Source organism: Bremia lactucae, linkage group LG11 (genome assembly GCF_004359215.1).
Source record: "Bremia lactucae strain SF5 linkage group LG11, whole genome shotgun sequence".
NCBI lineage: Eukaryota > Oomycota > Peronosporomycetes > Peronosporales > Peronosporaceae > Bremia > Bremia lactucae.
This window is the reverse complement of record NC_090620.1, coordinates 1,799,508-1,816,397: the sequence shown is the minus strand read 5'-3', so window position 1 is coordinate 1,816,397 and position 16,890 is coordinate 1,799,508. Positions and strand designations below refer to the sequence as shown.

General features: G+C 46.5%; 7 protein-coding genes across 7 annotated transcripts; 3 read left to right on the top strand and 4 right to left on the bottom strand.

Moving 5' to 3' along the window:
- Positions 1-359: 359 nt before the first annotated feature.
- CCR75_006740 (uncharacterized protein) lies at positions 360-3,711 on the top strand (the record flags this gene model as incomplete). Its single annotated transcript, XM_067964808.1, has 5 exons — positions 360-414; positions 474-616; positions 678-756; positions 818-1,077; positions 1,136-3,711. 5 exons carry the CDS (start codon positions 360-362, stop codon positions 1,502-1,504), a joined length of 906 nt encoding a protein of 301 aa, XP_067817846.1. The 3' UTR covers positions 1,505-3,711.
- On the bottom strand, positions 1,587-3,605 carry CCR75_006741 (uncharacterized protein; the record flags this gene model as incomplete). The annotated part of the gene is made up of 1 exon (XM_067964809.1): positions 1,587-3,605. One exon carries the CDS (start codon positions 3,603-3,605, stop codon positions 1,587-1,589), a length of 2,019 nt encoding a protein of 672 aa, XP_067817847.1.
- A 1,297-nt stretch (positions 3,712-5,008) lies between the features above and the next one.
- CCR75_006742 (uncharacterized protein) lies at positions 5,009-6,493 on the bottom strand (the record flags this gene model as incomplete). The annotated part of the gene is made up of 3 exons (XM_067964810.1): positions 5,009-5,125; positions 5,169-5,208; positions 5,244-6,493. The coding sequence occupies 3 exons, from the start codon at positions 6,491-6,493 to the stop codon at positions 5,009-5,011; spliced, it is 1,407 nt and encodes a 468-aa protein (XP_067817844.1).
- Positions 6,494-6,631: 138 nt separating this feature from the next.
- CCR75_006743 (uncharacterized protein) lies at positions 6,632-7,122 on the top strand (the record flags this gene model as incomplete). The annotated part of the gene is made up of 2 exons (XM_067964811.1): positions 6,632-6,700; positions 6,931-7,122. 2 exons carry the CDS (start codon positions 6,632-6,634, stop codon positions 7,120-7,122), a joined length of 261 nt encoding a protein of 86 aa, XP_067817845.1.
- A 1,869-nt stretch (positions 7,123-8,991) lies between these two features.
- Positions 8,992-12,769, bottom strand: CCR75_006744 (uncharacterized protein). Its single transcript, XM_067964812.1, has 8 exons — positions 12,661-12,769; positions 12,450-12,575; positions 12,163-12,377; positions 11,737-12,090; positions 11,574-11,668; positions 11,415-11,502; positions 10,123-11,347; positions 8,992-10,063 (listed from the first exon to the last, which is right to left on the bottom strand). The coding sequence occupies exons 1-7, from the start codon at positions 12,705-12,707 to the stop codon at positions 10,392-10,394; spliced, it is 1,881 nt and encodes a 626-aa protein (XP_067817712.1). The 5' UTR covers positions 12,708-12,769; the 3' UTR covers positions 8,992-10,063; positions 10,123-10,391.
- Positions 9,091-9,945, top strand: CCR75_006745 (uncharacterized protein; the record flags this gene model as incomplete). The annotated part of the gene is made up of 1 exon (XM_067964813.1): positions 9,091-9,945. The coding sequence occupies one exon, from the start codon at positions 9,091-9,093 to the stop codon at positions 9,943-9,945; it is 855 nt and encodes a 284-aa protein (XP_067817852.1).
- A 395-nt stretch (positions 12,770-13,164) lies between the features above and the next one.
- On the bottom strand, positions 13,165-14,161 carry CCR75_006746 (uncharacterized protein; the record flags this gene model as incomplete). Its single annotated transcript, XM_067964814.1, has 4 exons — positions 13,660-14,161; positions 13,438-13,596; positions 13,253-13,370; positions 13,165-13,205 (listed from the first exon to the last, which is right to left on the bottom strand). The coding sequence occupies exons 1-4, from the start codon at positions 14,140-14,142 to the stop codon at positions 13,165-13,167; spliced, it is 801 nt and encodes a 266-aa protein (XP_067817848.1). The 5' UTR covers positions 14,143-14,161.
- Between the last annotated feature and the right edge of the window lie 2,729 nt (positions 14,162-16,890).

Below are 16,890 nucleotides of genomic sequence, written 5' to 3'. Positions count from 1 at the left end.
TGTAATGAAGCAGTACAAGTCGTAGTGCCCTGTTACAAGTACTAGTGAAGGGTGCCCCATTACACCCGGGTTGAAAGTACTAAATTTAAGAGGAAGGTTACACAAATGGTGTTTGGTGGCATTGTCAACCAGAAATCAATAGGTATTCGTTCGGAACTCTGAGTTGGCAAGAGTGGAACACACAATCGCGAGATTGCGTGCGCTATTTTAACGCTTGCTAAAAGCGAGCGACCATGAAACTGAAAGATTGATGAGTTCATTACAAATTATACTTCGCGTTTTTTGGTCACGTTTTGTTTTAAACGAAAAAATGTACAAATCGAAATTAAGTACGATACTTACAATAAAAGCCAACGCCGATGAATCTCTCGAATCTACGCGTAAAGGAGCTGACGGAGATCTGCCGCAAGTTTGGTGCGTCTGTGCGTCTTATATGCGTTAGCTAGGACCAATAACGTAATCTTTGTTTAAAGGTCTTCGCACTAGTGGAAGGAAGGCAGATCTCGTAGACCGGATCCAGTCCAACGCCACGTACCAGGCGGACGTGGCCGCAATGGCCACTATGGACATTAGCAATGAAGGAAGCCAGTGTGGCAGCAAGCGAGAGTCGACCGAGGTAGAAAGCATTGGATTGTAATTTAAAATGAAATGATGTTAATTGATGTACGTGTGGGAAGTACCCGATAAGCAACAAGAAGCCGAGAAACTACGAGGAAGATGACGCAATAATTGATGCCGAATTTGTGCGTTTTCAAGGTCTGTGACGGTATTGTATTGTAAAGGATTCTATAAATATAATTATGATGTATTGCTAAAGATTTCGAGGCGGAGACTGCAATCATTTCCGACGATGGCATCTTAGCATTGTGCGATGAATTGGGCATTGATGCGCAAGATCCTGTGATGCTAGCACTGAGTTGCGCTATGGACGCAGCGACCATGGGCGTCTATACGCAGACTGAATTTCGACGTGGGATGCATCGATTGTATTGCAATACAATACAAGACTTGCGGGCAGCGCTTCCAGTTCTTCGAACCCAATTGCGCAATCGTGCGGAATTGGCAACAATCTATGCGGTACAATACACAATACAATTATTGAAAGCAAAAAGACTAATGATGTTACTTGGGGCAGTTTACATTTGGATTTGCAAAAGACCCGACACAAAAAAGCTTATCGCTGGATATGGCCATAGAACTATGGGACTTGCTGCTCTGTGGCCACTTTCCGTGGCGTCGTCATTGGTTGCAATACGTTCGAGAAAACTCGCGTAGTGTCGTGTCCAAGGATTTGTGGCTTCAAGTCTTGGATTTTGGCCAACAAATCCAGCCAGATTTGAAAAATTACGACGAGAATGGCGCGTGGCCAGTATTGTTGGACGACTTTGCTGCCTACATGCAGGAACGCATATCGAAACGAGGAATTTCGATGGTCACGCAAGACGAAGAATTATTGTTTCGCGACCATGGCAAGAGCCCCGAGAGCATGAATGTGGACGAGTAAGACAGAAGTCGATTGGTAATTCTAGTTGACTGGATCGATCTTTGCTGCTTGTGCCATTGTCTTTTTTTGTCTTTTGACGAAACTATGAACGCTTGGAGAGAGTTAGCAGTGGAACAACGACAGCAGTCACGGCCAGTGCGAGATAAAGTGGCGCATTAACATGTTGAAGCGTGCTGGAATTCAGTGTTCGCGGCACGATACATACACGGTGTGTGCGAACTTTCGTGTCATGAGTGTACAATACAATGTCGTAGCTCTCATGCTTCTCGACCGTACAGTGGCCATCGGACGTCGTGATGCGATATCCACTCGGGTAGTGCACATACGGCACGTAAATCTCCGTCAGAGCGGCCGCTTTGATGTCATGGGCCACGTACTCTAGCACATACTCCTTTGTGGCCATGGTAAACGTTGAGAGAAGAGGCTGGCCAGCTATTTTGCGTGCGGACGGCCGTGCAAATGCTTTCAAGCCACGAGCGGAACCATCGCGGCTTTGAAGACGAATTGCCAATGCTTCCGAGTCGCGACTGCTTAGACTGCAATCCTCTCGATTCCACAAATCACCAAACGCGTGCGAGTTATCGGCCGTGTAGTTCCACAAGACATACGACACTACTTGCGACTCGAGAGTCGCGATTGTATTGTCCATGGCTTCAATCTGCGCGGAATAGTCGCCACTAATGTACGCTCGAGCATGGTTTAAATTGAATGGAATGCCTGTCTCGCCAATCAGCGTGGGGGCGTGGGCCATATACGTTTGACCCAAGCTCGCAATATGCGCCAATTGCCGCTGGTGCACGCGACGCAACGCTTTGTTGCCAAACGCGAGCTTTCGTGTCCAGTGGTCCACTGTGAAGTACGAGCGCCACGTGGTGGTAACTAACGTGACGGCGTCGTACCAATGCATGGCGTTAACAGCGTGAGGAATGGCTTGAATATGCGGAAAACAAGTGTCGCTAAATCCTAGCGGTGGCACTTCAATAAAAACCATGGCGGCCGGGATAATTTCATGCAAATGCTCCGCAAATCTCGTCGCAAAGGGCACGTAAAAGTCTTGGCTAAAATTCACGTTTGCAAAGTAATCTGGCTGGACCAAGTGGGGCGAGCCATTTGCATCGATCTCCCAAACGCCGGCGTTTCTCCACACACAGTCACAGTGTTCTTGCCACGCTCGAAACCGTTTAGGATCAATCGTCTCAACTTTGGATGGCTTGTTACGAAGAAGCGAATAAAGTCCGACGTCCCAAACTTCCACGTCCTGTGGAATTCCTTCACCCAGAGCCATGCCCTGGAACGGGGTGGGTGCGTAACCACTGTGAAAAGAACCCACGTTTTTTTTTAAATCCTTGACGCCAATAAACCCCTGCGACGGTTCATTCATTGTGCCAAAACCCACGACATTTGGCAATTTTTTTAATTTTTCCGCCAATGCCATCATCGAAGCTAAATAGTGCGATTGCAAATATTCTTGAACGGGTACACCATTTACACAACATTTGGGAGCAAATTTGTGCCCTCCCCAAAAAAGGGTAAACATGGTCGCACATGCCAGTTTCGCGTAATTGGTCGGCCACATCATCTTCGGAGCTTCCGAAGGAATGCAACCACACGTTTCGAGACAATACGCGGCTTTCGTCGGCTCGAAATGCCGTGGCTCGAACCCAACGCATTCGAGTGTCCACATGGGAGCCCCGTCGCCTCCCGTCCAACGGCTCCATACGTCCTGATGCGGATCAATGTACACATGCATGTTATACTCCGCTGCCTTCTTGACCACTGCATAAATGTAGTCTAGATAGTCGTAATCAATTAAATTCGGCCCAGCATGTTCAATGGCCTCCCACGTCACGATTAAGCGCAAAAGGGTGAATCCCCAACGTTGCAAGCGCGACAAGTGCATATCTGCCTCGGCGAGTGGAAACGGGCGACCAATAAACGACACAGTCGCAGCGCCATCGAAAAAGTCGCGCATGTCTTGGTCGTCCGTATGGCCATAGCCAAACGGAAGCTTCGAGGAACCGCCGAGGTTCACTCCACGCAACAACGCCACGCGACCATGTTGGTCCACAAATTGGCCATTCTGTATGGACAACACGTCCATTTATTTGGCAAATACAGGTAGTAAGTAAAGTAACGAAAGCAAAATGAGCATAAAATAATTATCAGGGCGAGAAATGGGCATCATTGATTTGCATCGAGAAGAAATGAGACAATTAATGAGTGTGAATGGCATTAAGGATGGGAGGTGATGTTAGTAAGCATGTTGTTATTTAGCTTAATTCCTGTGGAAGGCGTTGCATTTGCAAATTCTCTTAGTGCATTATTATGACACCAGCACACATTCTGTCAATATCTCTGAAAATAGCACCCGAACTCGAGCCAAAGATCTTGGGACAGTTGGTCCTCTCTGTATAAAAGCGCCTGAATATTAAACACCTGGCTTAAGGAGGACCACAGCGGACCTTGAACGACTAGCAAAGAATCACATTCCGCACAAGAGTAGCTGTTCGGCCAGCACACTGGACGTCGTCACATGCACAGCAATTTTTTTGTCTAATAGGATTTTGCATTTTGCATCTGAAGTGGCGTACTATGCATTCCGACTGAAGCGCTATTTGCTTGCTTCTTAATCTCTAAAAGCCTTCATGACGTCAGGCGGCTCATTTTACCGTGTTGCCATCACACCGTTGGCATCTTGTACTAACAATCTTGTACTACGTGTGCGCCAACTTGACTTTTACGAATGGGTAACAAAGAGCTCGCGAAATTTTAAAGTAATCAATTCCATCGCAATACCGCGTTTACGTCAAAAGCTAGGAAGTGACCTGTCGACACATTGTTAGTCCATTTGCCGCGTTTACGTCAAAAGCTAGAAAGTGACCTGTCGACACACTGTTAGTACATTAGCAGCACTATTTCGCTCACCTCGTGTTAAGAAGAATTTGTTTACGTGGCAGACACGTATGATTCAAGTCACCCAAGACGCTTGAGATACCTTTTCCAAAAGTTAAGATTCTGCTAACAGTGACAAAACGTAGTGCCTAATAAACAACAGACACGTCACGGCGCTACAAAAGCAACTTTTGTCACAACTAAGAGCGGAAAGCAAGACATAAAATTTGCCGAGACGAAATTTTTTCTATATCATGTGATGCAACTTTACCTTTAAGTGTCACATTGGCTTAAAGACTAGCCCACTAGACTATTGTGTACATCGACAAAGAATTAATCGCTTTCGAAAATGCTTCAAGAGTGCATAGCTCAGGTGTGTTATTATCTTTGACGTGCAAAAACCATTTCCACGAGTTATCACCCGCGTGCACCCCCCGTTCCGACAAAATAAAATAAATCTCACAATCGTCACGACTGCGGTGGATCGAGTTACATCTGGCTGATTTTATGAATGATATGTGACTAGCGCGGTTTTCAAATTTGGTTCCATGAGCGGAGGGAGCACAATTACAAAATGTGGAAGTCTTGGCAGCAAAATTGGCAATTTTCCAGTCATGGTCGTGGTGACTGGAGCTGTTGTAAGACTAAAATGCACATCTTGAGCAGCAATTCAAAGCAAAGAATCGCACGAAGGACAAACTTAATGACATCCGTTGACAAAGTGTAAAGCTACTGCCACAATTTAATAAAATATGCTACGACTTATTAGCACCTCACTCACAAGTGTCGCCTGTTCAGCTGACACAAAGAAGCTACAAGGCGATGAACCATATAAAAACATTTTTACGGGAATTCAATCGCTGGGCTGTTGAGTATGTGGACCGAGTCGTCCCAATTGAAAATGCTCGGCTCAGTTGCCAATGCTTCAGTCAAATCGGAATCCGCCCATTGAGAAACGTCAAAAAACGGCGTATGCTTAGGTTCGTCGCCTACGTACCAGCAACTTGGCGCTCCAAAGTCAATAATTAGTTCTGACGACCGACGTATCATGGAGAGATCTGTTGGCTCTGTGTCACTGAGGTGCATGGATACTTGCACTTGATCCTCATTGACCTTGGCTAGCGCTTCTCCTGTATAATTACCACCGGGAGAATTGGTCCACTGTGCGAAGACATGACCTCGATCTGTAGTCGTTAGCCAGTCCAAATCCTCAATGCTCAATGACTCTCCACAGTACGCGGTTGGAAAAGCCAACCTTTTGTTATCGAACGCTAGTTCTGAAATGGGTTCCGCTGGATCCAAGAGCATGATGTCTTCTGGTTCAAGCATTTCGATTCGTGACGTGCCTCTTAAGCACTCGTGCTCTAGATTTTGTACCTCGCAAGGTAATATCTTAGCCATCTTCTTGACTTGTTCCTTCTCAATGTTTTGTTGTATAGGCAAGGTGATCTCATCTAACACCTCAATGCGCCGCTTTTTCTTGCAACTCTTGAGACTTGACCTCTTGATTAATCTAGGCGTGGGAACAAGAGCCACCACTTTTTCATACCATTCCTGAAAGCTCGTATCATGCGGTTTAAAAGTAGCATTGCGTCTAGTGTACTCGTCTTTGACCCACGTTTGAAGAAACCTGTTTCGGAGTGCCCAGACATCATGACACAGTGCATCGTACTCCTGTTGCGTCATATTGCTAGCCTGAGGCACGTACTTAACCTTGCCCATAAATGAGTGGCCGTGCATTTGCTTCTTTGAGATGCGCATGGGACAGCAATTGAGCATGAGCGCGAGATACGAGCGGAGGGATGTCTTGGGCTCCATCTCGGCAAGTAAGCCGTTCTCAAAGAGCCAAATGAGTTTGGCCAAGTACGCGTCTTCTGCCATACTCCATTTTCCCGAGCGGACAGGCACGTTGCGGTCTCGTGCGCTCTGTAAGAAGGTCAAGACACGGTCAGTGGTCGGTTTCCCGTGGGTTGGCGAGAGGCGGGGAGGAAGGCTCACGAGAGTAACCGGTGGCGAGCTGAAGCTGAGCGACCGCTTGGTGCTGGAGCTTCGGGTGTGATACCAGCTGGGGCTGTTTCGGATGCGGCAATGGGACATTGCCCTTCGATGGCAAATTGAAGAGTGACGGACGGAGCGCGGATTCATGAGAAAGTGGACCTGTCGCTTTAACATGCGTGTGGCGAGCCCAGATAGACGGTTTTTATAACGGATTGTGGCCACGTGAAGGAAGAAAATATGGCGAGTGTGTTGCCGTCGAAGCCGCAAGTGGGAAAGGGGGGAGCATGGGAGGATGAAGCAGCGCAGGTGCGTGAATGGAGACGCTTAAAGCTGTGATGCCGCTTCCTGGTTTCAAATGCTGGGCAAACAGATGTAACTGTTACGACCATATGAATGCTTGAGAAATAGTGACACAGTATCTTTTTTCGAATGATGCGTAGCAGGAATGAAGGGGTTTGCATTGTCAAGGTCTTATTTTCTGTGTTGTGTGCCCACTTTATACATAAATCAATACAACAAGATCCAGTCCAATGTAGCCTGAATGCTACGGAATTGCTCACGACATGAACGAGCAAGATAAAGGAATCGCAGCTGGTCGACGTGGCCCGCAGCTTGGTTGTTGGGCGATTGGCTTATTTGCGCCTCATTTACTGGCTGCGAGTTTGGCAACCACCGATTCGCGACACATTTCCCTCTACTTAAAAGAGCCAATTGGAAAGTGCTTATAGCATCAAAGCCACTTTCTTGTCCAGTGGAGAATAGGAAGGTATCTCTTATCAATTGCAAACGCAAACATGCCATGAAGCAGGGATATCAAGGTATCACCGACGATCGCAGTCTTGTGTGGGGCTTCTATACAACAGTCGATGCCTTCCGTCGAATAATTGCGAGATGTTATTTATCAGGTGCATTTGTTATGTATCCACATACGGTTGCTTGCCGCAACGATCTTTACCGTACGGTATTGCACCAAGTTGCCCTTTGTACCAAAGAGTGTACTGACGTCAGAAGTTCGCTGGACACATGTTAATTTGCTTAGTTTTTGATATACATGGATCGCATGCATTTGGTGGACGTGAATGTTGCAGAGTTGGCCGCAATATCGTGATTTTCAGCTGGTACTCTTGAAAGGTTACGTGGACCGCGAGCATTTTATGCGAAATCATGCTTTATTTGCTGCTACAAATTTCTTGCACGAACTCTAAATGCATCTACTTGTGATGACTAATGGCAGTAGTGCTTGAAATTGCATTACACAGTGGTAATGCTTCGTGTTAATCATTAGTGCGAATCAATCTCAGCAGCGAATGAAAGTGGAAATGATAATGCAAATATCTCACTCATAATCGCAGTTTGGCTCTTTTCTAGGCTGAGTAAAGTACGGTACTTTGGCTTTTATAACTACTTTTGACAAGCGTTCCGCCGGTGCAATGGCTGCTTCGCTCTTCACGTCACGCGGTGGTGTTTCTATTTGCATGCACGGTATTATTCTCTTATAATAAATGTAATAGGCGACATCTGTCTATGACAGTCGTCACGGAATTCCTACTACAGGAGTATTTCGCAATCTCTCGTGAAAAGAGCAATTCTGGAAGCATATCCGTTTTTATGCAAAATCTCATCGTAACGGCAACTTGGTTTCTGACGCGTATCATTTACCGGGTGACAGTCTCGTGGGTATTTTTGTTACTTCAACGCTGCGGCAACTTTTAAATTTTGATTAGAACTCCAGTTTTGCGATCACTGCTTCGTGCACACGACTACGACGATAAAGCATTTTCATTTCATCATAATTAGTAAATGGGTAAATTGGCTAAATATTTTAATGAAATTCTACCTGCGCTCGTTGAGTAATTTCTAGCGACAAGAAACTGATTGCTACGGCGATCATGTAGGTTTTGCGAAATTTGGTTGTATTGCAATAAATCTGAAAATTTGCTTACAGACCTATCCGCGTAACTGCACTTTCAAATAATCTCTCTATATTAGGCGAACCTAGCAACTTGTTGCAGTACGGCATCCCGCCCTGCCGAGTGTTGATTGAGTATTCAGCAGGTAAAGCGTGCTAAATTTATCGGCGGACAACTGATTGCTAACAAAATATTTTGAAAGTAGTACGACGGCGGCGATTTGACTAGAAAGATGCTTTTTCAAAGTCTTGGAAGTGTTGGACAATAAGCGAACTAGTAGATGATAATAGAGCTAGATGTTGAACTGATAGAATCAATCCAGATCATCTTTGGATAAATGATTTGAAAGAGGAGTTCTTGTATTTTACGATAGCTGCTTAAATTAAAGAACCCATGATGTTTTTTTCTCTACTATGCGAGGCCACAAAATTTCGTGATAAACGACCGATATATGCAAAGTCAGAGTGTCTTCACGTACGAGCTTGAAATGCAGACTTGCATTTTTGGCTTGATATTCTTGCGACGATTTTAACAAACGTATCTTAAAGAAAATGATAGATTTTGCAAGATCTAGCATTCTTAAAAGCACTTTGACTTTTCTCAAAGGTATGCCTGAGCCGAGTCTTTAAGATTAAAAAATATATTAGTACATTAATGATTGGGAATACATTTTGAAGCACTTCTTACTTCATAGATGTTGCTCACCATGTGCGCCACACCATGGCGTTTTCTAGTTGCAGATTCAGCGAGAAATTCAGGTGCTTGCTCGAGCGCTCCCCTCGAACCATGATGGCGGCCCCATCTAGTCCACTGCTTTCCAGTACGCACAGGCAAATCTCTTCCAAAGCTTCAGTCAATATCAACTCCAACTTGCGCCGCAACTCTCTCGTTAGCGACCATGACGACATGATGTTGCTACGCGAGAAGCTTACCCGCATTGCCGTCGGGCGTCATTACAACGCCAGTAACGTCGCAGATGGAACAGCTATAAATCAAGAAAAAGAAGAGAAGGGGTACGGACGCAAAAGTGGAGCTGGTAACGAGCATTTCAAAGTCTTTTCCTTGCAACGTTCGGAGCGCCCGAATACACCACCATCATCCCCACAACCGCGCGACGTTCTGCGCAAGCAACTATATTTAAAGCAACACACAAGGAGAGATGAAACAGGACGCAGACTGCTTGTGACGGAAGATAAGGAACTCGTGATGAGTGTGGACGAAGTGGAGATTACGGCCATGGACGTAGTCGAGGAAGACAATTACGCCGTCCTCTCCCCACCTCGCGTACGGGGTTACACACGAGCTCAGCTATCTATACCTGGACATTTGCGCTTTATACCACCGTTAAGTGGCTTGACTAAGTTCCCGGAAGGGTTGAGAAAGCGGAAGTCGGTTACTTCAAATGGAGAGAACGAACAAAGGGCGAGTTTAAAGAAAACCTCGAGTCAGATCAACATATTGGCTCATTTAGCAGACACATTGTCGCGTCCGAGTAGTGCCACAGGTGCTCAGCGGATATTTGAAACAAGGCTCGACCAGGATCAGGACATGAAGGAGGCGTCAGGGTGTACGACTCAGCCACAGTCGCCACAGGAGGCTGTGTTTAAAAGCAAGCACGAACAGCTCTCGGCATATTCATGAGAAACACTGCAAACGAAGGAAAATATGCTCGAGTGCGGATGTTGCCGATATCTTTAAATATTGGGCTTCACCGCACCTGGGCAGCCGAGTTGTCTCTTGGTAAAATAGGAGTGTCAGTGTGAGTAGAGTTGAGAAGCAAGCAAGTGCATACATTAACGATCCATCTCCGTTTTTCAGCCTCTCACAGATTCAAAGAATGTCATTTCAAAGCAAATGGACACGTTAACACCTGATTGTTTCCAAACAAGTACAACAGATACATCACCAACAAGGCAACCAGGTCCGTGCGTACGAATGCCACTTCATTAGAGATAATTTCTCACCTTTCAAATCACTTTGTCTTATAGTTGCATGGCCTCCTTTAATGATCTTGCTGGCCCTATTCGTCTCGTGCGACGAGTTTGGTAGCGCTACGTAAGAAGAAGCTGGTATGATACTTTAAAGCACTAGCTGAAATTGCCAAACTGATTTAACGCCTGCTGCTGCCGCTGTTGGTGTTGCTGTTGCTGGTGATGCTGTTGCTGTTGAAAGAGTTGCTGCATACCACCATAAGCTCCCTGGTTCATCATACCATAATTAGGCTGCTGCATGCCCATTCCTGGCTGCATATTCATGCCTCTCATCATCGATTGAGGATGCATGGCCCCCATGCTCGCGTGACCTAATCCACCTAATGGCATTTGACCGAAAGGCTGCTGCTGGTGCTGCGTTCCACTAGGATTCACGGCCATATTACCACCGTAGACCATTCCACCCGTGGCTGGATTCATACCACCGACTGCTCCCATCGTGGGTTTGCGGGGCAAACCCGCAAGCGTGTCTAGACCCCTGAAGCTATTGTGACCTGCAAATGATTGTTGCTCTTGGTGAGAACCTGTGTGTCCAGTGTTACTGGCGTTGCTGCCCAGATTATTGAGATTAAAGAGCGACGAACCAGCGCCCCATGCATCGTCAGTTTTCTTTTGCTCCGACTTCAATTGCGATGCATTTGATACCGAGTTGGAAGTAGTTTGACTCGGCATGTTCATGCCACTCGGCACTGGCTGCTGTTGCATTCCACCTTGCATACCGTCAAATTGTCCAAATTGCTGCTGCTGATTGTGAGATCCAGACATGGCAGCAGAAGCCCCAGTGTGTCCTTGTTGCCCGAATGCGTTGAATCCTTGCTGTGCTGGTGCGGCAGGAAAGGCAGCAAACTGGGCAGCATTTCCTTGCGCTGAGGCAGCGACGTTCCCAAAAGCATTAAACGAAGTCTGTTGGTGGTGGTGTGAGGCGTGAAACGAGTCAAACGTCGGCTGAGGAGTAGGCGGAGTATCGCCGAATGCAGCAAAGGATGAAGTTTGCGAAGCCACCGCAGGAACTGGTGCTGGTGCGAAAGGATCAAATGTATTTGCAACAGGTGCTACACGGATGACAGATTCGTTAGGTCAATACAAACTTCGTAGCTTGAGCACACGAAAATCACGTACCTACGACTGGAGCAGCAGTGAAAAAGTCGCTGTCTAGCAGGGACGGCTCGACAGAGGGTGCTTTTGCTACGGGCTTAGACTTTGACTCCTAAACGAATTGTCGCATTAATTAGGTCTATACTGCCTTGAAGGATGATCAAGAAAATTCATACAACGAACCTCTTTTTTCTTTGCGACAGCTTTTCGCTTTGCCGTCGCTGGTTTTCGCTTCGGTTGTGTTTCCTCTTCCGACTCGGATTCGCCGCTTCCTTCTTCTATTCACTCACATTGCAATGGTAATGTCAAGATTTATTCACATAGCTTTTATTGATGCACATTTTACCACGATCATCATCAGCATAACGGCTGGAGTAGTTTTTTTCCTTCTCCTGAGGGCCTTTTAAATCGCCACTACCACCACTCTTCCCTCCACCAGTGCCACTATAACTGCCAGTGCCGCCACCGCTGTAGCCACCACTATTGCCGCTGTATCCCACACCACCACTATATCCACCTCCTCCACTGTAACCTCCTCCACTGAAGTTATTACTTCCGCTGTAACCACCTCCCATGCCACCGCCAAGACCGCTGCCAATGCCCACGTACTTATTGCGTAGTCTTCCCGCCTTCTCACGTTCAGTACGAATCATTTCATTGTCATTTAACATATCCACGATCTGCTTGGCCTTATCACGAACTGATCGATTCCATACACGACACCAGCAATTGTCAGAATATAAATAAACAGAGCATACACCTCAAAACTCACCTCCATTGCCGCGGTCGACAGACCCATCGTGGTACGAAAAGCTCAAAAGGTGGCGCAGCTTAAACATGTGATCACGCGCATTCTCAATCACGCGCTCTGTGCCATTTTTGATCAAATGATCCAACAGACTCAGCGCCTTGTATACGGTGCGCCACTGGCGGCCCTCGGCATCAAGTGACTCCCATATTTTACGCATGACCAGTCCATAAGCCTCACTACAGTAAGAATGCTTTGTCAATTAAAATCAACACTATATCGTACAGGCCACAAATCAAATAGTGTAGTACAAGTCGTAGGTGAGTTGCGCAATATCGTTTAGAAGCGTGCTGGATGCGCCCCAGTTCTTGTTGGATAATGCTTCTTCCATTTTGCGCTCCACGTCCGTGCCCATCTTGGCTTTCACAGCGCTCTTACTGCAGTTTGACGCGCATTAAATCCAATGTTATATATACGATGGAATGATTTCTCATGTAAAAGAGGCTACTGCTACAAACGTACGCGTCGTCCATGACATTTTTGATTTTATCTAGCGCAAAGCGATCCATAGCTGCACGCAAGTCCTGTGTTGCTGCCGCTTTCTGCAGGCGCTTTCGCCGTAAAAAATCTTAGATTCGGCGGAGGACCGCAAGTGCACGTGATGATTTCGCAACAAGCGAAGGGACGCTGGGTGACTAGGAGTTTATATTGTTTATTTGTTACCAATGGAAAAGCAGAAAAGGATTCACAGTCCGAAGACGTTCGAGTAACATAATCTTAGTTGTAATGAAATCATGTTCCATTGTAAAAAAATTGTGACCTGGATGAAATTCTGTAACGGCACCCATTTATTGTTTTGAGACAGTTTATCAAAATTGACTCGCGTAGTTGAGTATTCATACTACCGCTACAATTAGTCACGGACTGTACCCAGCGTTGGCAGAAACTTGCACTTCATAACAACATGTTGCACGAAGCGCAGCTGCATCAGCGTTTATTCGGTTCTTGCATAAGGGGCCATGGCGCTTAATCCACCGTCAGCTGTGCAATTGTATCCGGAGCGTATTCTCTCAGCACAACAGATTTCAACAATCACACATTATACAAAACTTACCGTAGATTGTTTGCCCCGTGACGGATGCCGCCAAATTACTCGACAGGAACGTAGCTACAGATCCGACATCACTGCAGTGGCGTATGGGAGCATGATCTTCAGCGTACTTCCTCATTTTCTGCAGAGAGGTATCGATCATATCAGAACTATCGACAAAGAGGCTCGTTAAACCTCCGCGACAGTACCGAGATGCCCGGAATTCCACGGGCTGACACAGTATTTATTGGACCAGGACTTAAACAATTGACACGAATTCCGTCCGGACCGAGCTCATAGGCAAGCTGCCTCGCAGTCGCCTCTAATGCCGCTTTTGCTGGGCCCATCACATTATAATTTGGCACCACCTCCACCACCACACACCAATAATTAGCTTTCCTTAATTATGATGACCTTGCAGCTCCTGATACCTTTGTCGATCCAGCATACGTCAAAGCAAGCACGCTGCGATCCCGTTTTTCTTGTCCTCTAGTTAGCAATAGCGGTGTCGCCGCTCTGGTCAGTGCCACCAAGCTGTAGGCACTATTATCTAGTGCTTGCGCCCATACGTCCCTTGAAGTACCCAACAATCCGTCAGTAAAGGCTTGACCAGAAGCAAATGCCACGGAGTGCACCAGAATATCAAGCTCTCCCTTAAATGTCATTCCACAGTAATGCATGAGCTGATCAATACTTTCGTCACTCGCGACGTCACAAGATACGAAGTGTATTGCGGCACCAGAAGTCGGAGAGATTTGGAAGGCGCAGCTTCGAAGATGGCTATCACTAAGTGGAGTTTTGGATGACAGGATAACGTTTGCACCATTTAATAGAAAGGATTGAGCAATTTTTGCGGCCAGAGAGTGCTTGTTCATGAGCCCTACTACCAAGGCACGCTTGCCTTCGAGTAGCATCGTTAAAATACTATCGTATTTAACAAATGGACTGGGAGACATTCACTCATGCTCCTTGGCGCATTCTAAAATTTGCTCGCACGGAAATTTGAATTTAACCGTATTCTTAACGAGGTTGGAGAACCGTTGTTGTGGTACCTTTACTTTATGGGTAAAATACCCTTTTATCCTATTCTAAAGGGGGACAATTGTAGTCGCCACCAGATTTAAACTGGCGGCCGAAATCTATTTAAATTAGCTAGGTTAAGGTTGTAGATTAAATAATTAAGAAAAGTTTAGTTCCCCTTTTGATTTTAAAGCGCCAAGTGCCTTCCTAAGGCTTGCGCTTTGAGCTGTAACAGATAGAACCCTTTCTAAGGTATATACTCTTAAGCACTAGTTGCCACTTGGTTCTCCGAACCCCTGAATCCCTTGAATTAGGATTCCTTTAGCTTTTATAGCTTGTACGACTCCCTGAGTTGTTATACCCATTAGTTTAATAGAACTAAGCGACTCTCTGAGTCTGAAAGTCTTCCTCTGACTTTAGGAGCGAGCTAGCTCCGCTACAGAAAATGAAAATGTAGCAGCCAAACTCTACTTACGCACACACCTTCATGCACTGAAAGGAAGCGGTTTAAACTTCTTTCCCACGTGGAGTGAGGTAATTGGTGGAGCTTATCCTGCTTCGGTTTGGGCGCATAGCGCTGGCGAACGACGCTCGACTCACGGTTGGCGTCACCATCGGTCTCCTTAGACGGATGGGGGTTTCTGGATCATCATAACGTTTCAGGCGACCCACGTAAAAGACAGGGTGCGTCTTCGCATACGGCGGGAGTGTTATCCTATAATTAAGGTCTTCAACTTCCTTGACCACCGTAAATAGCCCGATGAAACGCTGCAATTTTTTCGTAGAAACTCAAGGTAAGACAGAAACTAACTTTTCAGGTAGGGTTGCAGTACTTAATAGCACTTTTTCTCCCAATCTAAAGCGTTCATTGCTTCTGCGACCATGTTGGTCCGCATATTGAGTATGCTTGCCCTGAGCGCTTGCCATCACGTCATGAAATTTTCGTGTGGTGTCTAATCGCTCATCCACAAAGCGTTGAGCCTCGCTCACGCTTTTAGCATCAAACTCGCCTATGACACCGCCGAGAGGTCGGTCATAGGACGTGGTCGTCGATAACGAAGCATCGTTATAGTTTATGAGCACTGACATTTCTTGCCGTAACTCCATACTGCACACTACTAAATCGGCAGGGTCCCCAGAGCAAGTTCCGTCTTTGGCATGAAACCCTTACGGGTCATCGTCATGTTGACGAAACTATGTCCCTCTTTCGCACCGAGCATATTGAGGGCCCTCCCCACTAAGACTCGGGCTGCGCACAAACGAGACTGGCGTCCGAGGATGGCACAGTCCGTTTATATAAAACGGTGTCTTAACCGTACTGGCGTGACCACTATTATTTATATTGAACTCCACGAAGCGAAATTGTTTGCTCCACATGCCAACAGCCGATAATCTCAGACCGATGGCCGAACGAAACGATCCAATCGAGTCGTAGCGGATGTATCGCGCACGGTAGCGATTACTAAGAAATGGAGCTTGCTACCCAGCAGCTCAATCACATAACACCAAAAGCCCGACGTAAAACGTATTTCCCGGTTCAATACTATGGACTCGGGAATCCTTTGTAGTCGGTACACATGATCCAGCAACAAAAGAGTTGCCTCCTTGCATGTGATCGTGGTATTACATGGTACTAAATGCACCATTTTGCTCAGTCTGTCAACAAAAATGACGAGCCTCTATCCGACACTTATGGTCAAGCAGCATGCCAAACATGAAGTCCAGACTTACCGACTTCTAACAATCCGTCGAAATCGGCAGTGGCCTCAATGGAGCACTGCTGGACGGTGCAGGCTTTATGCGCTGACACTGCTTCGCAGGAGCGAATATTGTTTACCACCCATTGATATAGGTGTGGCCACCAAAATTCCTCTGACACTCGTAAGAATTTTTTTTTCACGGCTCAGATGCCCTCTCGATGGTGCATCATGGAGCTCATGAAGTATTTTAGACTTGGGGTCTGTGTCATGAGGGACAATAGATTCTCAAGGGGTCACAAGGTGACAGCTGATGCCACAACAGGCCATCGCTGTAGCATATAATTGCATCATAGTAGCAGGCATCCGCCAGGACTTCCACTTTAGAGGTCTTTTCGAAGGTATGTCGGACATAGTCGGGCAAGTACAGTAGCGTTTTGATATGCAAAAGATTTGTAGCGAGGTAAGTAATAGTGCGGTGAAGCCTGTGTGGCTTTGTGGCAGAGCATCTGTCTTATGAGCAGAAGACCCCCCCCCCGGTTCAATCTCAGGTCGAAACATGCATGGCTGGGCCGCATCTCACATCTCATCGTCCGGAAGCGCGGACACGCCCAGAATAGGAAATTATTGCTGCTTTGACAATACTGCTATAGGTCGCCGTATTTTTCATCAAATTCAATCTTGCGGTAATCATTTTACTGCAATTCCGAATTGCATCATAGTAGCAGGCATCCGCCAGGACTTCCACTTTAGAGGTCTTTTCGAAGGTATGTCGGACATAGTCGGGCAAGTACAGTAGCGTTTTGATATGCAAAAGATTTGTAGCGAGGTAAGTAATAGTGCGGTGAAGCCTGTGTGGCTTTGTGGCAGAGCATCTGTCTTATGAGCAGAAGACCCCCCCCTCCGGTTCAATCTCAGGTCGAAACATGCATGGCTGGGCCGCTT